Source organism: Hibiscus syriacus, unplaced genomic scaffold, assembly GCF_006381635.1.
Source record: "Hibiscus syriacus cultivar Baekdansim isolate YM2019G1 unplaced genomic scaffold, ASM638163v2 tig00111504_pilon, whole genome shotgun sequence".
Classification (NCBI taxonomy): Eukaryota; Viridiplantae; Streptophyta; class Magnoliopsida; order Malvales; family Malvaceae; genus Hibiscus; species Hibiscus syriacus.
Genome location: NW_024063107.1, coordinates 762,869 through 787,015, shown reverse-complemented (window position 1 = coordinate 787,015; position 24,147 = coordinate 762,869). Strand labels below are relative to the sequence as shown.

Genomic DNA, 24,147 nt, shown 5'->3' with positions numbered 1-24,147 from the left:
ATATCATTCTAAATTAGTTCTCAACTTTTGAGCATTTCATTTTCATCCTCAAACTATGACCTTCATCTAAATTGGTCTCTAATTTTTTGATCATTTTGATTTCATCCCAAATTATACGTTCATACTAATCACATTCTTTGATAATAAAATCACGAGGTCAAGTTATATTATATGTTGGAAAAATAATTCACAGAGAGACTCAAAACACCGGCAAAGTCGCAACATAAATAATAATCGAGTATCCAAAACCAAAGAAGACATTGCACGACCAAAGCAAAGCGTACAACTCGAAATAACACAACTGGCCTCATGCTTTGAACAAATCAGACCTCAAAAATATGGGCGACCTTCGTGGGAGTCCAGAGAAGCCTTGATCTCTGTTAATTATTTTTTAAGTATTAATTAATATTAAAAATATACTTTAAAAATAAATAAAGAAATATTTATTTAACTTCCTTTAATTAAAAAATATATTTATGGAAAATAGAAAATATTTTAACCCCACTTTAAGAAATTTCTAATTCCGCAAAAACCCCTCTTATATTAAATGATACCATTTTAACTTTCCACTGTTAGAAAGAGGGGTGAGCACGGGACCTGAACCGACGTATTCTGATATAATATGGTTCTATCGGGTCAAGTATTTAAAAGAAAATCGAGTTTAAGTCATGTCGTATTTTTTAGAGGATATGTTTAGGTCAGGTTCGATTCTAGAGTGAAAAATATCTGACCCAACTTAAAAATATATATAATTTTATCTTTTATGGGAAAAATTATAATAATACCGTTTATATATTATTTTTTTCAATCAGATCCTTATTTTTTTAGACTAAAAGTAACTTTTTATATACATATATTTTTCGGGTCGAGTCGGTTTTGAGTTTTATCTAAAAAAAGGGTCGAGTTTAGGTCGAAAGAAGTTATCCAAAACTCAGATCTGGTCAAATTTCGGACGGATAGTATATTTTTTGGTTGAGTCGAGTTTATCAAAAATCCGACCATATCCGACCCGACCCATATCCATCCCTAATTTGAAATGCATATAATAAAAGTGTATGAGGTTAATCACATATGATAAACCAATAGTAGTAAAAGAGTTCGTCTTACAAATAATGGTGTATTGTATCATCAAATTTTATTGTATCCATTCACGTATAATTTTTTTATTATTAATATATGTATCATAAAAATATTTTTGAATTCGCCGTTACTAGTAAAATAAGATTTAATTTAATTTTGTTTTGATTATTAGAATCCAATGGTTTAATGTTATGTCAATGTCTATTATGATGGTGGAGACTTGGGATAATGATGTGTGGCCCCAACAAATCATTTTCACCTAACTAATAAACCCTAATAGATAAAGCCAACCCCACTTGAGCTTTTACCTACCATTTCGATTATGTTCGAATTAAAATAGATAATATATATAATGGGTAAAGTACACAAAGGGTCCCAACTATAAGGTATTGTTTTATTAAGTCCCTCTATTATTAAAGTTTAAAAAAATCATCGCCTATAGAATGATGCTTTACCAAGTCCCTCGACTATTAGAAGTTACAAATAATCATCTGACATTCATTATATTCCAAACTCGTCCTTTTCCGTTAAAAATTGACGATTATCTAAGCTAGACGTTGACACGATGATTGAGATATGATAGTCGTTTGAAATTTTAGGATCATATCACAGCCAGTAGATTAACATTCAGCTCAGAATATTGTTATTTTTTTAATGAAAAATGACGAATCTGGAGCATAATGAATATCTGATTGATCATTTTATAACTTTTAATAATCGATGGACTTAAAAAATAATACTTATAGTTGAGGGACCAATTGTGCACTTAATCCAAATATATAAATATACAAATATCAAAATTTGTATATTATTTTATTGTAAATAAAATAAAATTTAAAAGGATTCATTTTCCACATCCGAATTCCTTTTTCATAAAGGTCATATATGCCATGTCTATCACTTAAGGAATTGAGGGGCCATGCCAATTTTCACCCTCATGTCATCATCTCACCTACCCTAACCACTAGAGATATCTTTTTTTCTATTATATTTTTTCACATATTTTTAAGGCTTATATAACAATAAGTACCTGAAGTATCCTTCTTTTCATTTAAGTATAAATTTTTTTGATCAAAATAAGTATCTAAAGTTATCTTTTTTTTTGTCAAAATAGGTACCTAAAGTATTTTTTGATCAAAATAGATACCTAAAGTATTCAATTTTTTTCATCGAAGTACCTAAAATATTCTTTAATTAATGATACATGCCAACATTTTAGAACTTAGATGAAAAGCTTGAATAGTTATGTACCTATTTTCACATAAAATATTTTAGATACTTATTTCGACAAAAATGTTAACTTTAGGTATTTATTTTGATAAAAAACTTAAGTACTTAATTGAAAATATATACTTTAAGTACTTTTTATATAAACCTATTTTTATATCGTCAACAATTCAATGATCTTTTTAATTGACGATGAAGAGGGAATAATGCACAAAATTTAAAAAATAAAAAATATCACATTAATATCATCGTTATTTTTTAACGATAAAAAATTGAAACAGATACAAATATAACATTAGACATAATTTTAAAAAATAACTTATCTAAAAGAAATGATAATAAATAACGATTGAATAATAAATTTAACAATCTATCATGTGGATGGCACATGATTAAGCAATAAAATAAAAATAAGTTATTAACATTGAATATTTGACTTAATTATTATTTATAATTAATATTTATAAACTTCAATAAATAATAATTAAAATTTTTCTTAATTATACAAATGTAATTACTCAAATTCAAGATCTTAAGAGAAAATAATTTTTTTAATCATTAATGCCGCTTCATAAATTTAATATAATATTTATTTTTAAGTTGCACTTATCATTAAATATAATATATGCACAATACTAGTTAATATAATATATAAATAAAATTATTAATATTTATATAAAATTCAATTAGTAATATTATTACAATTATTATAATGCTTAACTTGTTTAATAATGCATTATGTATAAAATTCAAGTTTTGGATTAAAGAAATGTCCTTATCTAAAATAGAGTTAATTGCATCACATATCCTCAAAGTATGTCCCTTATTTTAAATTAACCCCTAAATTTTAAATATTTTAATATCATCCCTAAACTATGACTATCATTTTAAATTAGTCCTCAAATTTTTGAATATTTTAATTTTATCCCTAAACTATAACCTTCATTCTAAATTGATCCCAAGCTTTTTGAACATTCTAATTTCATCCCAAGCTATAGTTTATCTAATCACGCCCCTTGTCAATAAAACCGTTAGACCAAATTATGTTATATGTTTGAAAAAACAAAATTTAGGTTAAATCATGATTGATATTAATTACATATTTGGATAATTTGAGATGAATTTGAAATATTTAAAAGTTTAGGGACTGATTTAGAAATTGGATCATAGATAAGGGATGAAATTAAAATTTTCAAAAGTTTAAGGACCAATTTAAATTAAAGTTATAACGTGGGGGCATACTATGCACTTAACTCTCTAAAATAACAACCACTGCCCTTCCTCATCGTTGACTATCTCCATTTACGCCAGATTTATTGCTCAAAATCCAACCTTTTTTTTTAATAAAAAATATCTTCAAAAATTATAAACCAAAAGGGTCTCCATCTGAATTGCTCAAAGTCTCACAATTCTTTTAATCAAAACTGTGATTTCTTTTGTTTCTTCTTCTTCTTCTTCTTTTTCATTGCAAGACGAGAAAGGAAACCAAGGTGGCTACTTTCTGTGGAGCTTTAGACCAATGGAGTTTAGCTTGCAAAGCAGCAGGCTGTGGGAAGAGGTCGTAGAGCAGACAAAGGTGGCAAAAGAGAAGGGTATCGATCCTTTGCTTTGGGCTCTGCAAGTTTCTTCGAGTTTGGGTACTTATGGTGTTTCTTTGCCTTCAACTGAGTTGGCTGACGTGTTGGTTAGCTTCATTTGTTGGGATAATAATATCCCAATTCTGTGGAAGTTTTTGGATAAAGCTTTGACGATGAAGATCGTTCCTCCCTTACTTGTTATTGCTTTGCTTTCACAAAGGTGGTTTCTTTGCTTTTGAATTTACTTTCTTGGATGTTCGTTTTTTTGTGGGTTTTGGGAGGTTTTAGATTCTGGGTTTTTGTTGAAGTTGTGGTATTTGTTCATTGGTGATGATCAGGTTTGATGGAGTTAAATTTAATGGTAAATTTGATTTATTTCAAGTTCCTCACTTGTTTCCCTACTTTTCTCTAGTGTTTTAATCTGTGTTGCACTTTGAATTTCTTGGAGATTTAGAAAATATTTTAACCAGTTCCTTTGAAAAACTAAAAGATTTATCCCTTTTTCAATTTCTTTAAATGCAAGTCTTCATTCGTTTTCTACTTCAATCTGAAGATGATCTTGGTAATAAATCTGTAGTCTTTTTTCAGTATTTTTTTCTTATTTATGATTATGTGGCTTCCTTATCTGTTATTCACACGGTACTGAGAGATTTGACAGAAAATTTGAAGGGGAGGGCAATGGATAAGAAAGCATTAGTCTTAAAGCCAAATTTAATTAAGTGAGCAAGAAAAGTCAGCAAATAGAAAGTGAAATAGTTGATTGAGCCATAATTTTAGGACTAATAGCTTTTCTTTACTTTTCTCAACCATTGTGGATGGTTTCCATGGGTGATGCTTGATTAATTAAAATGTTCTTGTGCTTCAGAAAGAAAGAAAAAACCCTACAATAAATCAGTAAAGAAACTATATCGAATCTTTGTTCGAGTGGAGTATTTGTGTTTATGATGTCAGGAATATGAAGCTTAAATATCTTAAAAATCTTCTTTGTTCTTCTTATTTTCACTTATTTCCTAATATTTTGGATAGGAGATATAAATTGTGTTTCAGGTTGGCTATACAGTAGTGTTGTTTCCTAATTTCAATCTGCTAATATTTTCTTTTGATGCTATCATTTCATACATTATCTAATCCCCTCACTTTCTTGGCATATTTCTTTCTACAGAGTATTGCCCAATCGGCGTTCTCATCCGGCTGCTTATAGACTTTACTTGGAATTTCTTAAAAGACATGCATTTGCACTTAAGTGCCAAATTAGTGGACTGGAACATGAAAAGTGAGTTTTTTTATTCTTACAGTGCATTATTTGACACGCGCAAAAAGGTGGGGGGGGGGGGAGGAAACTCAAGCATATATATGTATATCAGCTAGAAAAATATGGGACAAAAAGAGGAAAAAATGTTTAGGTTGCAGTTTTGAACACTATATCACAAAAAGGTCATTGCATGAGTATGAGCTCTACGGTTTTTGTTATAACATGTTATTTCATATCAGTATATTGTATATAGAAATTAACTAATGTTGTTCCATATGCATTATAATAACCAGATCTCGTTTTCACCATGATCATTGTGCTTCGGTTGTAATATCTGAAGATGTGTTAGCATTATAAACCAAACCAACTCTGAAGAATTCTTTCGGCTACACTTTTAGTTACCCTTGCTAAACTACACAACTTACTAGCATTTCATGATGGTCCTGGTAAATTTAAGGGTTGTTCATTTAATTTATAAAAAGGCTATTTCTATTTTGTTCTCAGACATGTTTAAACTATGCATTACAAGAAATACTTCAAGCACGAATACCTTTTACTATCTCATCAACTTTGACCTTTTAAAAAACATTTTAGACCATAATATAATGACGTTTGATTAAAATGACTATTGAAAATAATACTGATTATTATCAAGGCCATGGTGAGCTTTGATTCCCCAACACCATTCAAGTGTTTTGATTAAAATGATCATTATAGATTGTACTGATTGTTATCAGTTTCTGTTTCTAATTTCCATGCTTTCTCTTCACTCAGGGTCATGAAATCAATAGATGCTACTCTTCATCTCTCTGAGATTTTTGGTCTCCAAACAACTGAACCTGCCATTCTGGTGGTTGAATTCATCTTTTCAATTGTGTGGCAGTTGTTAGATGCTTCATTAAATGATGAGGGGTTGCTAGAACTTACTGAGGAAAAGGTATCTAGATGGGCAATTAAACCTCAAGAAATGGAGATACACAGTCATGATATTTATGACGAGAAAAATATTGCATATCGAGAGGGGTTGCAGAATTTCAATACTACAATGGCTATTGAGATAATTGGACAGTTTTTGCAAAATAAGTGACTTCTAGGATTCTTTACCTGGCACGGCAAAACATGTATGTATCTTGTTAATTCTCATATTGTCATCTTGTTATGTAATGCTTTTAGTTATTTTCCCGAGCATTTTGGTTTTCCAAGCATTGGAAGCAAGTTTTCTTATCCTAGTTAATGACAAAGGAAAAATCTAGATACCATTTGCACATTGTTTTATCTGTAAGATCATACATTCAATGAATAGTGTTTATGCATTCTTCTGCATGTGTATCACATAAAGTTCTTTCCTTTTTTTGTTGGGTAAATTTAGGTTAGTTCTCCCTTCAGGTTTGTTTCTGTTTAGAGTGCTCTACTTGAACAACACAACCATTTTTTGGGTTTGATAATTGCTTAACAATCTTACTCCACTTGCCAGGCCTTCTCACTGGGTAAGTTTCATTCAAGTTTGCAGTTTCTTGGGGCAAATTCAGCAGCACTGAAAAATTCAAAGGCTTTAACATCTGAGGATCTTCTAGAGTTGACATCAGATAGTCGTATTGTATTGTCTAGAAATGCGAAACAAGTTCGGGACAAAAGTTCCATGCTGTTATGGCATTTGGATCTCTGGCTTCTTCAGCTGCTTTATGCCATGGAGCTAGTCGTTCTGATCTTTGGCTCCCTCTTGATCTGGTATTAGAAGATGCTATGGATGGTATCTTGTTAACACGACAAGTGCAATTGAAATTATTACTGGTAAAGTTACATATCTTCTTTGGTTGAATGATATTTTCAGTTGAAATTGTTAGGTGGCCTGTTGTAGCAAAACTGATATGCAAGAACGTATTGTGCAGGTCTGATTAAAACTCTTCAAGCAATAATGGCACCAGCTGGCATGACACCTTTTTAGGCCTTGGATCTCATCTCTTCGGCTTGTTCAAAGGGTTAGAATTTTTTATAATCTTCAGGCATTTTTGGTTCGTTTTTCTCTGAATGGTAACCATGTTCAACCGTGAATCTGATGTATTCTTAAAGCATTCAAAATTTACTAAGACTTCTGTCCGTGTAAGTTTTTGTCTCTCAAATGGACTTAAATTTCGTACTCTTTAAAAAGTGAAACAATAATATGGTTAATTCGATAGAAAATTTATGCATGCAAGCCTAGAAATATATAAAAGGAAAAAAGTTCTTTCTTCGCTTTACCATCTAAGTTCCTTTCTTTTATAGCAAGCACTACATTCACTTTGGATCAGTTATAGGTTTATTATTCTCCATGAACGATGAGTGGTGTATTATTCTCTAGCTTTCAGGTATGTGAAGTAATCCGACTGCTATACCTTACCTTTGGTCTCAATTAACTGTTAGGAAAGAGATCCCATTGAAGGTCCAATTCCCCGGTTGGATACTCGTTTGTGCATGCTACTTTCTATTATAATTCTTGTGGTTGCTGATCTTATCGAGGAGGATGAGGGTGCACCAAGTAATGAAAAAGAATATGACTCCACCAATCACTGGAAAGAGTTGAACTTTCCCAGAAAACGTCGTGACGGTCTGGTCTCCAGCCTACAAGTACTTGGTGATTATCAAGGCTTATTAGTCCTCCTAAGTCTGTTGTTTCTGCAGCAAACCAGGCTGCTGCCAGAGCAATGTTGTTCGTCTCGGGAATCAATTTTGGGAGTTCGTACTTTGAGTGTGTAAATGTCAAAGACTTGCCTATCAGTTGTTGTAAGTAATATCTTGTTCCATCAATCAATACTGCTAATCGCTTTCCTTTTTTCACAAGTCTTGAAGTCAAACCCATGTGCATATATGTTTATGGGGCAGTGGTTGAATCGATAGGTAGTTTCCTTTTGTGTTAGAATGTGACCAAAGGTTTATATTGGCTTCTAAATAAGCACTGAAATGGTTTTCAGCCAAGATAAATCGGGAAGCCAAATTTTTCGGAGGGACGGGGTAGGAAAATTCTACGAATGGTGCAAATGTTGAAAGATTTCTAATGGGCTTAGTTGTAGGCTTATTTTATAATCCTCACATTTTAACACTTCCTAATCTTGTTTGCAGCTGGAAACATGCGTCATCTGATTGTTGAGGCTTGTATTGCAAGAAATCTACTAGATACATCAGCCTACTGTTGGCCAGGTTACGTGAACGGACGCATTAACCAACTACCTTATAGTGTTCCAGCTCAGGGGCCTGGTTGGTCATCATTCATGAAGGGGGCTCCACTTACTTCAGTAATGATTAATGCTCTTGTTTCAAGCCCTGCTTCCAGGTATACTTATCTTTCTCTCTTAAATCGTGCTTCTTCTTTCGTTTTTTTTTACTTCTTTTAATACTGTATTTCCAAAAACCTTCTGCCCTATGCTATTGTGTAATGGTACGTTTTCTAGAGCTTGTCCGGTTAAAGGGAATTGTCATTTTTATAGATATCAATTCCACGCACTCAAAATAGGCGGAGATTACCAGTGTGCAGCTCCTAGTTTCTCTTAAATTACACATGAATTTTGATTCAATGTGCAATGTGATATGTGGATTTTGATTTGGTGCAATTGCATTAATGAACCTTGATTCAATTGTACACATTTAAGGAAACGAATTAGTAGTAATTGGCTCGTCGAATGTGATTCTTCTGTGAAGAACTTGTGGACAGCACAGAATATGGTTGTTTTACCGGGAAAACATCTATATACTTGTGTGAGTAATAAAATTCTCAGAAGTAAGAATCAAGCAGGAGGAAAAACCTGTTATGCAAAACATATAATTATGTTACACGGAAATTTCGTCTGTTATTGTCACTCATAGGTACACTTTATGAGATCTGAGTGATCTTCGTACATACAAGTTTTCGAATATCTTTAGTTTTTGTTGATTTGGCCTGGTCTTCAGTTATTCCTTTTTCTTTCCTGAAGCCAGGTATATCAGTTGCACTTTTTTATAAATTTACCAACGGTAAAGCAACTGAATTTAAGCTCATGGATTTGATGGAAGCTTAACAGAGGTAGAGAAAATATTTGAGATTGCGATCAATGGATCAGAAGACGAGAAGATATCTGCAGCTACAATTCTTTGTGGGGCGTCTCTAATTCGCGGATGGAATATACAGGTAATAAGATGAATGTCCGTTTTATGTTACCATATTTCATTTTTTTATACTTATGCAGAATGCAGTTATTTTCAATTTTTATTATCTTTACTTTCTAGTTATGTCTGATTATATATCAATGCAGGAATATACAGTTCAATTTATAACTAGATTGCTGTCTCCTCCGGTTCCTGCTGATTTTGCTGGGAGTGACAGCCATTTGATAGATTATGCTCCTATGTTGAATGTACTAATTTGTGGAATAGCATCTGTCGATTGTGTTCAGATTTTCTCACTGCATGGTCTGGTACGATTCTGCTAACTTACCTAAGCGTATCCGTTTCTCTGATAACGAGCGATGTTGCTTTGGTTTCACAACTTTTCATGGTTGAACGACGATATATCTTTCTTCTTTATCTTCCACATTGATGTGCTTTCTTTAACAGGGTAACATTTAGGATTCGAATATGTTCTTGACTAGTTCTCTTCGAAGCAAATTTTCCATTCATGCAAAGCTACTGACAAGTTTTGTATAACAAATGTTATGTATGATTCATGTATTTATTTGTTCATGAATGTAAGTCGTTTATTGATGAAGACCTTTATACGAGCTATAAGGTAAATTTTATTGCTTTCGTTTTCTGTCTTTCCAGGTCCCACAGCTTGCTTGTTCATTGATGCCGATATGTGAAGTTTTTGGGTCGTGTGTGCCCAATGTCTCGTGGGCCCTCCCCTCGAGGGAAGAAATATCTCCCCACGTAGTTTTTTCTAATGCATTTGCTCTTCTTCTGAAGCTATGGAGGTTAATCATCCTCCTATTGAACATAGAGTTGGTGATGTACCCACAGTTGGATCCCAGCTGACACCCGAATACCTTTTATTAGTCCGGAACTCCCATCTATTGTCTTCTGAAAACGCCCATAAGGACCGTAACCGAAGGAGACTCTCAGAAGTTGCGAGTTCATCATCCCAGGAGCCTGTATTTCTGGACTCATTTCCAAAGTTAAAAGTCTGGTATCGGCAACATCAAAGATGTATAGCTGCAACACTCTCTGCTCTTGTTCATGGAACTACCGTTCACCAGACGGTGAATGGACTTCTTAACATGATATTCCGAAAGATTAATAAAGGAAGCCAGTCGATAACTTCCGTTACTTCCGGAAGTAGTAGTTCATCTGGAGCTGGAAACGAGGATAACTCTCTGAAACCTAACTTGCCTGCCTGGGATATCCTGGAAGCTGTTCCTTATGTTGTTGATGCTGCTTTAACAGCATGTGCTCATGGAAGACTTTCTCCACGTGAACTGGCCACAGGTCAGTCCGGTGTGCTTATCTAATTTTGTATTTATACGCTAATTATAAAGATGTGATGCTTAGCTCCAATAAATAGATACTGTTATAAACCAGAATCTTCGATTGTTTCAGGGCTAAAAGATTTAGCTGACTTTCTGCCTGCATCTTTGGCGACCATCGTTAGCTACTTCTCAGCTGAAGTAAGTCGATGTGTATGGAAACCTGTTGTTATGAATGGTATGGACTGGCCAAGCCCTGCTGCAAATTTGTCCAATGTCGAGGATCATATCAAGAAAATCCTAGCAGCCACCGGTGTCGATGTCCCTAGACTTTCTGCAGGTTTTTAGCCTTGTCATCTTAAGTTGAAAACATTTTCTTGCGAATTTTCGTTTCCCCGACCCTTTTAGTGATTGACTGACTGATGCATAATGTAATAACAGGTGATAGTTCTCTAGCTACTCTTCCGCTACCGTTGGCTGCTTTTGTAAGTCTCACCATTACTTATAAAATTGACAAAGCCTCGGAAAGATTTCTCAATTTGGCTGGCCCGGCTTTGGAGTCCCTTGCAGCAGACTGCCCATGGCCTTGCATGCCCATCGTGGCTTCCCTGTGGACCCAAAAGGCGAAGCGATGGTTTGACTTCCTTGTTTTTTCTGCATCTCGCACCGTTTTTCTCCATAACAGTGATGCTACCGTTCAACTTCTTAAAAGCTGTTTCACTGCTACACTTGGCTTGAACAGCGCACCAATCTCCAGCAATGGTGGTGTTGGAGCTCTTCTTGGCCATGGATTTGGGTCACATTTCTGCGGTGGGATTTCACCTGTTGCTCCAGGGATTCTCTATCTGCGCATTTACCGTTCCATGAGATATATCATGTTCATAAATGAAGAGGTGATTTCTCTCTTGATGCATTCTGTTAGAGAAATAGCATGTAGTGGTATGCTAAAGCAGAAAATAAAGAAGCTGAAGACGAGCAAGAATGGAATGAAATACGGGCAGGTTTCTCTTGCTGCAGCAATGAATAGAGTGAAACTCTCAGCCTCCCTAGCTGCTTCTTTAGTATGGTTGTCCGGTGGCCATGGTCTGGTTCATTCATTGATAAAGGAAACTCTTCCCTCTTGGTTTATATCTGTTCATAGGTCCAACCGAGAGGAAGGATCAGGGCTTGTGGCAATGCTTGAGGGATACGCACTTGCATATTTCACGGTGCTTTGTGGTGCCTTTGCTTGGGGAGTCGATTCTTCATCATCAACATCAAGGCGGCGAACTAAAATCCTCGGGTCACACATGGAGTTCCTCGCAAGTGCACTTGACGGAAAGATATCGCTCGGTTGTGATGGAGCCACGTGGCATGCCTACGTGTCGGGATTCGTGAGCCTAATGGTCGGTTGCACCCCGAATTGGGCCCTAGATGTGGATGTAGGTGTGCTAAGCAGGTTAAGTAAGGGACTGAGACAATGGGATGAAGAGGAACTTGCTTTGGCCTTGCTTGGCATTGGAGGTGTTGCAACAATGGTTGCTGCTGCTGAACTCATAATTGAACACTGCGACTCCTAACCTTATCCCCCACTTTTGTACAATAGTATTTCATTAACACACAAATAGTTGGTTCTGTAATGAAAGCCTGATTTTATTTTCGATACAAGGGAGGGCGTAGTTCGATTAGGGGGTGGATTGCAGATGTTGTGATTCGAATCTAAGACTTGTCTAATGTTACACTTGAAAGTTTAGTTACATAAATCAATCAAGTTTTGATAATTTAAGGTGATTATAAAGAGTATATATTCATAATCTTTCTTAATCATTGATAAAGTATACACTTTGCAGGTATAGTTGCTCGAACTTGGATATCTAGCCTAAAATAACGACTAAAAGTCGTATAGAGGAACTTATAACAACCATTTTGTTCTTTTACATTCATCATGCTGATTTTATATGCAGGACACAACAAACAAAGTTGGCTTCACTATCTACAACCATGGGTTTCGGCAAAAGTAAAGGAAGCAGAACATTGATAGTTCTAAGAGATTAGTAGCTTACTAGCTTTACATATACCTATTTACTCAGCTATTCAGATGATAATGGCTTTTTGAATTGCTAGGCATTCTAGATGAAGCTTAGAAGAACTCGCGGTCAGGGAGAATCAAAGGTGCCACGAGGGTCCAAATATAGAGTCCAGCAGTGACCCACTCGGTGCAGATTCGAACCCAGACTAATGTCCAGCCAACATCTATGAGATCTGGGCTCTCGGTAATAAGAGTACTTGTAGAAACAGCTGAGGATTTATAATGGTGATCGTTGCATGCATAATCTCTAGGTTCACCGGAGAGACCCGTGTAGCACAAATAAGCACAGTAAACTGATATCACTGAAGCAGGCAAAAGACTGCCATTCACCCGTGTAAGATTTATGATTTCAATTAAGTTTTCAGTAGCAAAAATCTAAAATATTTTCATTAAACCAATACCACTAAATACTACAAGCTTGCCAAAGCTCAAAGTGGGACTTGGCACATTGTTTCACGTCTTGCATGCAGATGCGAAGGTGCATGCCGCATGCTTTCCTATTTGTGGTTTACATTGCCCTTGGAGTATCGGAATGCGAACAATAAACAAGCATGGAGAGTTAATAAACTAGCAGATGGCCTAAGGAGCTAACCAGATATATTGTCCAATTTTTGTGCAATAACTTACTCTTTAAACAGCTTGATATACATGTATATGTACCTAAATTTGAATTATGCAACTCAGTCTTTGCAGCAGGCAAGGCAAGTTGATGATAAAAAGAAACAAGCGTATCCTTACCGCAGGATGCAGAGCTATAATTCCAAATGAAAATGCCAGAATCATTGTCATGACAGTAAAGAAGACGTTCAAGCCGCAGTCATGACCAGAAGGGTTGAACCATATAAACAAAATGCCGGAGAATACAAATGCCGCGAGATAGCAACCGACTGATACAACAAGTAAAGCAATGTACCTGAAGGAACAAAATTTAAGGGTTAAATAAATAGAAGAAACAATGGAGAACATTAATGAACTGCCAGAATTGAACCAACCATTTCTGTTCATCTTTTACAACCCAGGCATCATTCCACGTGTGTGTAAAGTCAAGTAATATAATCACTTGAACCAATAAAAACAGACCAGCACCAAATTTTGATGAAGTTCCAAGCGGGTGGATTATTTAGCCCAAAAGGGCACTCGAAATTTTATTTTGGAATATACGGCAAATACTACAGTATCCACGGAACTGTGACGAGTCACGTCAATGTGACGAGTTCCAACGGGTATAATTTTAAATTTGTTGACCGTTGTTGAACGGTCAATTTTTTTTTAAATTCAATTTCAATTTGAAAAAACTATATGTTTATAGCCGTTAGGTAGAGTAGTATAAATAGAGGTTTGGGTTGGATTGATTTTTCACTTGGAATCAAACATTCTATTGAGAGTAAAAACTTTTGTGTTAAAATGGCCTCAAGAGAAGAAATGTTACGTCTTTATGATGTTCATATTTCGTCGACCGAGTTGACTACGGTAAATTTAATTTTTTTTTATTTCATTTTAGTTTTGACAAAATTATAGTATTAATAATAATTATTTATGTAATTGTATTAAATAATTTATTTTTAAATTGTAGAAAGAAGAATGAGGCATTCGTCATCGAGGAACGGCGAATAAAGAGCCACATCAGCGGATGGTGATATATCTTTCACAATCTGGATTATATGGAGCGAAGTTTGTTCGCGGATTTAAGGTGATGTCGACATTGATATCGGCGTTGATTGAGTGTTGGAGGCCCGAAACGTAACGCATATGTTTCATTTTCCTTGTGGTGAAGTGACAATAATATTGGAAGATGTCGCATATCAACTTGGTGTTCCTATTAATAGTATGTCATTGGTGATTCGCAACACTTATTCGCGAGATGTTGTTATTTCAAATTTATTGGGAAAGGAGGCTCCAGCAGATGTCATTGATGGGTTGTGGATACGAATGACGTGGTTGGAAAGAGAATTTAAAGTAGATGAACAATCAACGGAACAAGAGGTGATATATGTAACTCGAGCATATTTTATGACGTTAATTGGAGGGATCTTGCTACCGGATAAATCAGGCAATTTGGTGCATACCCAATATCTTCTAGTATTGAACGGTTTCTTTGCATGTCGCCAATATAGTTGGGGTTCTGCAATTTTGACTTTTTTGTATCGTGAACTTTGCAAGGCGACCATAGTGGTTAGAGGAAAAAACGCGGATGTAGCGGGTTGTTTAGTTTTGCTCCAATTATGGGCGTGGTATCGTCTCTCCCCTTTTTTACTCCTATTACATCAGCTCCTATAGAGTTTCCTCTCGTCACAAGGTAAATTCCTATATTTAAAGTTTTGATATTTTATAATATTTTATAATATTTATTTAAATATTTTAAAAATAACAATAAATAATGTAATTTTTTTAGATGACGACACCAAATAACTGATACAAAGTTATCAGGTGCAACCAAAGTAGATATTCAGATGAGGATTGATATCGCCGGTAGATATGCGATAAATTTTAATATTTTTTTTCATTAACTTTGAAATTGTAATATTAATTGTTTAATTATACTAACATAATACTTTTGACAGTTTAATTGGATGTCTTATTATAAGTCAGATATCTAACGGTGTCTACCACCAATGTTCTTTGATGGAACGGAGACATGGTGTGCCGTAACACCATTGCTCTATTTCGCAATTGTTGAGATCCATGCCGTCGATAGAGTTTTGCGACAATTTGGGTTTCATCAACCGATAAAAATGTCCATATTTAACATGGACGATTTGCATAAAATAGATGCGCGTGGGAAGCACAACGGAGATTGGCCGAGGAAGCATGCTATATTCATACAACAATGACAAAATAGACATTTATGATTGCCTAATCGTTCCGAGGTACAACCCGAAGATTTTGATTTCAATGTTTCTCCCAACCTCTAAAATTATGAAGCAAATGGGAAACCATACTTGACAACGCCAGAGGAACGGTCTGAGTGGGAAATAATGAATGCAAAATATACAAAAAAATTCATCATCTTCATCTTATGCTACCACCAATTATTATCAATCGCAAGAAAGTTATAGTGGATATGGTGCATATCAACCATCGATGAAGAGTCGAGTGGCATGGGAAGGAGGTTCGTGGTAGCTCATTATATGACTGATCCCAATCACCATACAACAAGGTCATTGCTTTTTATTTAGCCATCCATGCTTTGTAATAAGTCGAAATATAACCAAATGTATTCCGAATGGATGCCACTAACACAGAAACAAACACTCTTGGATCTTTTCCACCAACAGTTTCACATAAGAGCATATGACATTTGAATCTAAATGTCTGTGGTCTTGTGTCAAGGAGGTCATTGTACATGCGTGTTGTGCATTGAACCTTGTAACTTCCCACAATATCTTCCATTATGGGTATGATACTCGTATCCTCCATTTACAGCCAACATCATGGTGTACACACCGTACGAAATAAGTCTTTTGATATGACTCCGCGACATAGAATTGAAGATGAGCTTTGATGCAATACTCTTTAATTGCTAGTTGTGCCTCTTTTTTTTTCAAATTAAGGCTCAATGGGCAACTCAGATGACCACTCGTCTGAAGAACTCCAGTGGGAAGCACATAGCTCTGACATATCATATATTTCAGGATTCCACATTGCATCGTAGTTAATGTCATGCATTGCAACTGCATGATGATATCGAGGCAAATAATGACAAGATATTTAAAGTTGAGGGTATGTTTTTGCCCAAACATTTGAAGCGTTTTGCAATCCTTGACATCTTGAAAGAGCTGCATCCCATACATCAACCTCAACATCCACACTTTATCCCTCTGAAGCAGCCTCAAAAATATTGGACTCATCAATTAATGGTGTGTCGTCATCGTCTACCAACGGAACAATATCTTCATCATCTTCAAAAAAAATATTGGGACTCGTCATGCCCGAGTAACGAGTTCTATAAAATATATTAAATAAATCTGGGCCATGGAATCCACGTGACACGTCCTATTAAAAAAATATATCCGATGAAACTCGTCATACAGACGTGACGAGTTTCATGAACACTATGACATTTATTGTAGATCATAAAATAAATTTCTTATTGGTCTATTTGGCTAAATAATCCAACTGACTGCATTATTTGCCCAATTCCGCCGAAAGTTGTGCTCACTTCTTTTTAATAAATTTAATCAAATTTATTCCCTAATTTTCTCTTCATCTAGGGTTCCAATTCATGAACAAAATCTACTGATCCAAACCCAAACAATAAGCACCGCTACAAGGTACAATTTTCCTTCCTTTTTGTTTTAGTTTTATACTTCAGTTCATTTATTCGATCATCATTCAATTCGTTATTTTTTTATGATTCGTGATATGTACTGTAGAACTACTTCATACGTCAGGACTACAGTTGACGATACCGCGCCATTCCCGGTGGAAATCGGACTCCACCAGGGGTCGGCTCTTAGCCCTTACATCTTCGCCTTGATTATGGACGACATCTACTGTGCGACACCAGACGGTGTCCCATGGTGTATGCTTTTCGCTGACGACATTGTCCTAGTTGCTGAAACAAGGACTGAGCTGAATAGTAGACTGGCTACCTGGAAGACTGCTTTGGAAGAAAAAGGTCTAGTGATCAATATTGAAAAAGACTGAGTATTTATGTTCAAACTTTAGTGGGAACCAAAACGATGAAGATGTAGAAGTATGCATAGAAGGACACGTTCTCCCCTCAAAGGATTGTTTCAAGTACCTAGGGTCTATGATACATAAAGATGGGGGTGTGGATGATGACGTTACACACCGTATAAAGGCGGGATAGCTAAAGTGGAGGGCTGCTACTGGAGTTTTGTGTGACAAGAATATGCCTCTAAAACTTAAGGGAAAACTTTATAGAATGACAATAAGACCAGCGTTGCTGTATGGATCAGAATGTTGAGCAATCAAGAAGGATCACGTAAGGAGGATGGAGGCCGCATAAATGAGAATGCTTCGATGGGCATGTGGTAGGACTCTGTGGGACATGACACCAAACTCTGCTATTAGGATGTCCTTGGGGGTGGTGCCTATACCCGAAAAATTGAGGGAGGGAAGACTACGGTGGTTTGGGCATGTCCTTAGGCGACAACCATCGGATGCGGTCAGGAGGGTGGAGTCGATTACAGTCGACGGTGCCAGAAGGAGATGACGACCAAGGCGGAAGTGGGAAGACTGCTTGAGATTTGATTTAAAGGATTTAGCCCTTACTGAGGACATTATCTCTGATAGGAAAGTATGGAGACTTAAGATCAGGGTAACTGAGTAGTACATATCACATCCATAGGGTATATCATCTCTGTCTTCTTTTTATGCATTTGTAGTAATTTCCATGACTTATTCTTTTTATATGTTTCTGTCATTGAAATTTATGAAGGCTTAGAACTACGGTAGCGGAGTAGTGTTGCTTTAGTTTAGGTTTTAACACATCTGACTTTATTCCTTCTCGTTGCTTGCTATTGTTGAATTTTGTGTATCCTTTACTTCAAGTTTTGCTCTTTTTAAATATTAGTCGGGTCTTACATTTCTGTCTATATGCAGAGATTTTTATGCAGGGATTACTTCACATTTCAGATGCACATATGTAGACTGCATATGAAGAATGTTCAACTATTTATTTATTTATACATGCATGGCATTTCTATCTTTACTTTTAATTTTTCTAACTGCCGGAGGTCTTCCACGGAAGCTGCTCTCAACCTGGTATTGGAGGCAGCCTACTACCCTACCTCCTCTTACCCCATTGCATATGGAAATAGGGTTTGGTTGTTGTTGTTGTTTTAGTTGTTTCCTTAAATATAGAATTTGAGGAGGCATGTTTCGTTTGACTTTGATTCGTAAGATGACCTATGAAGTAAGCTGTTGTATTAGGCTTGTGTGTTTGGTGTATTCTGTATGTTTCCATGTGCCTATATATGTGTACTTGAATGATTTCTGTGATTTTTTTTTTGGAGTTATGATGATTCGAGTTAAATTTCATGTTATTTTAGAATATTTGGATCGGTTCCGTGCTATGTGTGTGTGGTTATTTTACTAAGGATAGCTACATCTAGGGCAACGAGACGAGACAGATCGTGAGCTACTCAAGATCGACTCAATCAAAGTTCGATAAAGATTCGAGCTAGACTCGAGTTCTTAAAGACCCAAAACGAGCTACTTGATATTTGACTCGAAAAGCTCGCGATCAACTCGAAGACATAATATATTAAAATATTATTTTTAAAAATTAAATTATTAATAATATTAACAATTATTTGTTGATTTAAAAAAAATATATATAATATAAGGTTTTAATGTATTTAAGGTTCAGAGTTTGAATTGAGCTCTAATCGAGTTAAGTTCTCTTTTCCATTTCGAGCTTTTACGAGCTTCAATATATGGTTTCAAGCTTTATTCAAGCTTAAAAATTTTAAGCTCCGAGTTTTCGAGTCATTTGAGTTCCATTTTAGAGTTTTTGAGTCGAGTCGAACTCAGCACTACTCGAGCTCGATTTGGCTCGTTTACAGCCCTAGCTATATCATTCATTAGCTGGGTTTTCACTGATTAAATACGGGAAATGTCTTGATTGTCCTCTGTTCTTACCATTTTTTTCACTGTTGAGTATGAACTAGTTGAATATGGAAAAACACATTTTGGTAGTTTGATTTCTGTTGAGATGAAAGGCGATTCATATTCGAGTTTTCTGGGTTTTGGAAATCCATTTGTACTTGATTAATTTCCTTTTAGGATGTTTATGGTTGTGTAGTCATTAAAGGAATCCTCTGCCATTAGTGTTTCTTCCATTACTTTAGGTTTGCTCTGAGTTCCGGAAATCAGCATATTGATTTTCTTTTTTAATTGCCTAATGGTTCATTTATTGCTCGGCTTAGTCATTAAACCAGTATGGACCAGCAAGGCCATGGGCAGACCTCTGCAACGGGCATTGTTAGTAGTGCAGCTGCGGTTCCGTATGGTATAGCCGGTTATCAGCCTAATCAAATGATGGGAACCTCAGCTCCTGGATCGGCTGGCTCAATTCGATCCCCTACTCAGCCTTCAGGCGCCTCTGCCCCATCATCTCAGCTGGCACAACACCAACTTGCTTATCAGCACATCCACCGCCAACAGCAGCAGCAATTGCAACAACAACTCCAGCGTTTTTGGTCAAACCTGTACCAAGAAATCGAGCAGACTACTGATTTTAAAAACCATAGCCCTACCGTTGGCCAGGATCAAGAAGATTATGAAGGCTGACGAGGATGTTAGGATGATATCAGCTGAAGCTCCGGTAGTTTTTGCTAGGGCCTGTGAAATGTTCATTCTAGAGTTGACACTGAGGTCGTGGAACCACACCGAGGAAAACAAGAGGAGGACCCTTCAGAAGAACGACATCGGAGCAGCTATTACGAGGACCGATATATTTGATTTTCTGGTTGATATCGTCCCTAGAGATGACATAAAAGATGAGGTTCTTGGATCTGTTCCAAGAATTGAAGGTCCAGCCGAGGGTCTACCTTACTATTACATGCCACCTCAGCTCACTCCCCGGCTGGTGCTCCGGGAATGACTGCCAATAAGCCTGTTGTGGACCACGCCTTTTACGGCCAAAACACCCGCCCTTATGATGATCAGACGGTATGGCCACCACCACAGCAGCAGCCTCCTCAACCTTCGGATTTGTAAACGTAACCATAATAGCTACTTAAGAGCTTAAAGGACAAGTGAATTGATCATCATATCTGTAGTATATTAGTATGTGATTGAATTCTACATGTTAGTGCAGTGCTATATTGTATTACAATTTAGCTCGCTACTCCCTGAATATATAGTGTAAAATTTCAAAGATGCTTGCTTTTAATGTAAATTCGAAGTCTTATCTATAACATACTATTTATCTTGAGGTTTGTCGAATACAACTACGTATTCAATACGAGTACATATTCAATGCAAGTACGATCCGATATTTTGGGTGAATCATTCAGAGGTGCGAAACAAACGCGCTGAATGCTGAACGATTCAGCATTCAGCGCTGAATGGTTCCATTAAGAGGCAAACAAATAGCCCCTTACTCATGACAGGAGAGGTACCTTTGCCCCAAGTGTTCAATGATATCGGTGGTAAGTGTTGATCTTTCTTTATGTTCGAAAGCAAGGGCTGCAGCCTTCCTCAACAAACCAGAGCCGGCAATGCGACCCAACACGATCGGACTTATTCGACTCCAATGACACCGTGTTTAAGAAAACAATCGACGAACAACAGTAAGCCAGAGCAAAGAATATGAGATAAATGAGGCCAAAACTACCTGATAGTCGTTTCCCTTTCAGTTGCTGAAATGTGATGCCGAGCCCAAGATAAAAATGCCGCAACACTGGCAGAAAAGCGAAAATGAAAAAGATCGAAATTATTCGATGCTCTTTGAAAGCTGATAAATCAATTACCTTCCAGAAACTATATCACCTTGGCCACCACAACGCCTCGGAGATCCGTAAATGCTTACGGATTGGACTACATAACACTAAAGGTGTAGCGTTAAAAACAGTTGAACGCATTCCAAATGTGTGTATATATATATATATAATACACTCAAAGTTGTAATAAGGAGCAAAATACATCTGCCAGTCGGGACTCTGGAGGTTCCATACCCTTCAACGTAGGATAAAAACTATATGCAGATTCAATCTATAAGTATGTCCGTTGTGTGAACCGTATCCGTTTATTGACAGACGGTATGGTAATAATATATTCACGACCAACAAAAGGTCACAACAGCAATATAGGTATTGCAGCTATAAGTGCATGCAATGGCAAAAAGTGGAGAAAGATAACTTGCAAAAGAAACATACTGTTTGGAGAGAGACAGCAGTTCCCCATGAGTGTTTTGATTCGTTTACATCGCCACCTAGAACTTTCTGCACCAGGCACTTGTATTCGTACACGTCTGGAGTCAAGACAGCTAAGCGATAGCCACTAACAAGCTCGATATTGTTTGTCACAAGGAAGAGTCCGTCCTATGAGGTTATGGTAACAATAGGAAAATCAGCAGCAAATTCATAAACATTATCCCCACACCCGATCTCCCTCCCAAAGAAGGATAGCAACTGGTATTTCGAGCATGAATCTTCACCCGACAGTGTAGCATACTTGTAGTTACTGATTACATACCGCGTCTACGACCATTGGAACATTTGATTCCCTTGCACGTGTCATGAGTTTGCTTACACATTCCTGAACATGATATGCAGTAGTTAAAATAGTAGTAGATTTGGAGGTCACCTATAGAAGCTGCTCTCAATCTAATGTTGGGGGCAACTTACTATCTCACCTCTCTTTATCTCATTACATATGGGAACAAGAGACGGTAAAAAAAAAAAATCTGCGGCAGGAAGTTTTTCCAAAGGAAGGGCTATTGCCTAGCAACTAGAGAGAGAGAGATCACCTAATACTATAGGACTCTTCTAAAATGGGGTGCACAATTAATTCAGGACTATAGCTTTTTATAACCGTGGCAGCACCTTGCGTACAGAAAACATGCGACAAATCCTCACCCTGCAAGGGTAAAAGAAAGATGTTCGCATTCAATTATACTCAAGGATCGTTATAATATGAGACGCAGATTATGAGAACGAAAAAGTAGTAATTATTAAATTTTTAAGTTATTATATTTATCAAAATATTATTATAATATGATATTATAAGAGATGTACAAAGTCGGTGACTTTATTAATTATTTTGTAATAATTTATTAAAATTTAATGATTATTTTATAATAAATTAATAAATTTAATTATTATTTTTAATAATCTTATAAATTTATTATTATTATTATAATATTCTCGGAACTTAATAAATTAATAAATTTAATTATTATTTTTAATTATTATCATTTTGTAATAATTTATTAAAATTTAATGATTATTTTATAATAAATTAATAAATTTAATTATTATTATTTTCCGGTTGAACTGCTACTAGTGAACCGGCTAGAACCGCTGAACCGTTCGAACCGGACCGATTGAAAACCGAAAAAAACCAAAAATTTTGTTTTTTTTTTAAATATTAAACCAAACGTCGTTTGTTAAACGAGCCAAGTCGAACTCAAGTATTGCTGAGCTCGACTCGAACTTGAAAACTTTAAAAGTAAGCTCAACTGCACTCAAACTCACAAGTTAAAAATTATCAAGTTCAACTCAAACTCGAAATATAATATTGAAACTTGAACTCCAAAAGGCTTGAACTTAAAAAAAAATTTAGAAGCTCAATTGAAGCCTAAAATTCGAGCTTGATTGAAGTGAAAGAATAGTTCACTCAATGCTCACCAAAAGGCTCCATGATTTTGAATGTCAAATTACATCTATTATTTATAGAAGTTAGTTGTGATGCTCTTCTATGTTTCTTAGCAATGTTGGATTGTTTTGTTCTCATATTTTTACTCTTTAGACTTTTTGGATGCTCTTCTATGTTTCTTAGTCATGTGGGATTGTTTTAAAAAAAAATTAAACCAAACAATATCATTTTGTTATGATTTTTTAGCCCCAATTTAATTAGTTATAAATATTTATTTATATGTTTTACCTTAAATTATGTTTTAGTTAATTTGAATCATTTTGTTTCACTTGATTTTATGGTTTTTTTTTATATATTTATGATTTGCTTTAATATTTTTTATTAAATATTTTTGGTATTTTTATTTAATTTTTTAAATAATTATGACGTCGTCCGGTTCTTCCGACCGGTTGGACCGATTCGACCGGTTAAACCAATGAACCGATAGTATATCCGATTCGTTAACCGGTTCGGTTCTGAAAACCATGCTTAAAATGAAAAAAAAAAAAAGCTTAAGCCTTGAGGGGGAGTTAAAATCATCTCCGCGTTTAGTGCATGGGAATAAGTAATTATATGTTTTTGGCCCCACAAGATAGATAAAGTGTGCTACGGATCTCTAAATCTTCCACAACGAATAGACAAGATTCACTTTAGCCACAAAGTTGGTCAAATTTTTAGACGGCCCTTGGATTATGTACCTTTGATTAATTTATTAATTATATTTTTTTATTATGTCAAATAAATTAATTTAGATTCTTAAAACATATGAGATGACGTGATATTTAAATATTTAAGTATCTAAAACTTATCTTTTTTTCAAATAGGTATTTAAAATGCTTTTTTTTATCAAAATAGGTATATAAAGTATTCAATTTTTTCATCTAAGTACTGAAAGTATTCTTTAGCTGATATCAAATGTCAACTTTTTTAGAACTTAGATGAAAAAGTGTGAATAGTTTAGGCATCTACTTTGACATAAAATACTTTAGGTACTTATTTTGATAAAAAATAATTTTAGGTACTTATTTTGACCAACAAATACTTTAGGTACTTAAATGAAAGAGAATATATACTTTAGATACTTATTTGTGATATAAGCCAAAAATAAATTGTATAAAAATTTAATGACAAAATCGATATACCGTTAAAATTTAGCTTCTAAAATAATATCATTTCAGACATATCAAAGTGGCATTAAAATTTATT

At 35.4% G+C, this 24,147-nt stretch overlaps 3 protein-coding genes and 2 pseudogenes across 3 annotated transcripts; 4 read left to right on the top strand and 1 right to left on the bottom strand.

Annotated features, from left to right (window-relative positions):
• Nucleotides 1-3,570: 3,570 nt before the first annotated feature.
• On the top strand, nucleotides 3,571-6,986 carry LOC120163984 (annotated as a pseudogene).
• Nucleotides 6,987-7,614: 628 nt separating this feature from the next.
• On the top strand, nucleotides 7,615-10,235 carry LOC120163986 (mediator of RNA polymerase II transcription subunit 33A-like). The gene is made up of 5 exons (XM_039173765.1): nucleotides 7,615-7,896; nucleotides 8,233-8,443; nucleotides 9,160-9,274; nucleotides 9,399-9,560; nucleotides 9,907-10,235. Exons 1-5 carry the CDS (start codon nucleotides 7,818-7,820, stop codon nucleotides 10,114-10,116), a joined length of 777 nt encoding a protein of 258 aa, XP_039029696.1. The 5' UTR covers nucleotides 7,615-7,817; the 3' UTR covers nucleotides 10,117-10,235.
• A 123-nt stretch (nucleotides 10,236-10,358) lies between these two features.
• LOC120164017 (mediator of RNA polymerase II transcription subunit 33A-like) lies at nucleotides 10,359-12,103 on the top strand. Its single transcript, XM_039173788.1, has 3 exons — nucleotides 10,359-10,566; nucleotides 10,678-10,884; nucleotides 10,986-12,103. Exons 1-3 carry the CDS (start codon nucleotides 10,359-10,361, stop codon nucleotides 12,101-12,103), a joined length of 1,533 nt encoding a protein of 510 aa, XP_039029719.1.
• A 489-nt stretch (nucleotides 12,104-12,592) lies between these two features.
• LOC120164015 (serine incorporator 1-like) lies at nucleotides 12,593-13,726 on the bottom strand (the record flags this gene model as incomplete). The annotated part of the gene is made up of 3 exons (XM_039173786.1): nucleotides 12,593-12,947; nucleotides 13,356-13,525; nucleotides 13,605-13,726. Coding segments are annotated over 3 exons (576 nt in total), but the record flags the coding sequence as incomplete, so codon positions are not given.
• Nucleotides 13,727-16,818: 3,092 nt separating this feature from the next.
• LOC120163985 lies at nucleotides 16,819-20,428 on the top strand (annotated as a pseudogene).
• Nucleotides 20,429-24,147: the final 3,719 nt, after the last annotated feature.

Excerpts from the sequence above, each read along its gene's own strand:
- LOC120163986 (XM_039173765.1), top strand. The coding sequence starts at position 7,818 with ATGTTGTTCGTCTCGGGAATCAATTTTGGGAGTTCGTACTTTGAGTGT. Across the intron at positions 8,444-9,159 it reads GTTTCAAGCCCTGCTTCCAG|CTTAACAGAGGTAGAGAAAA; the intron begins GTATACTTATCT and ends ATTTGATGGAAG. Across the intron at positions 9,275-9,398 it reads TTCGCGGATGGAATATACAG|GAATATACAGTTCAATTTAT; the intron begins GTAATAAGATGA and ends ATATCAATGCAG.
- LOC120164017 (XM_039173788.1), top strand. The coding sequence starts at position 10,359 with ATGATATTCCGAAAGATTAATAAAGGAAGCCAGTCGATAACTTCCGTT. Across the intron at positions 10,567-10,677 it reads TCCACGTGAACTGGCCACAG|GGCTAAAAGATTTAGCTGAC; the intron begins GTCAGTCCGGTG and ends CGATTGTTTCAG. Across the intron at positions 10,885-10,985 it reads TGTCCCTAGACTTTCTGCAG|GTGATAGTTCTCTAGCTACT; the intron begins GTTTTTAGCCTT and ends ATGTAATAACAG.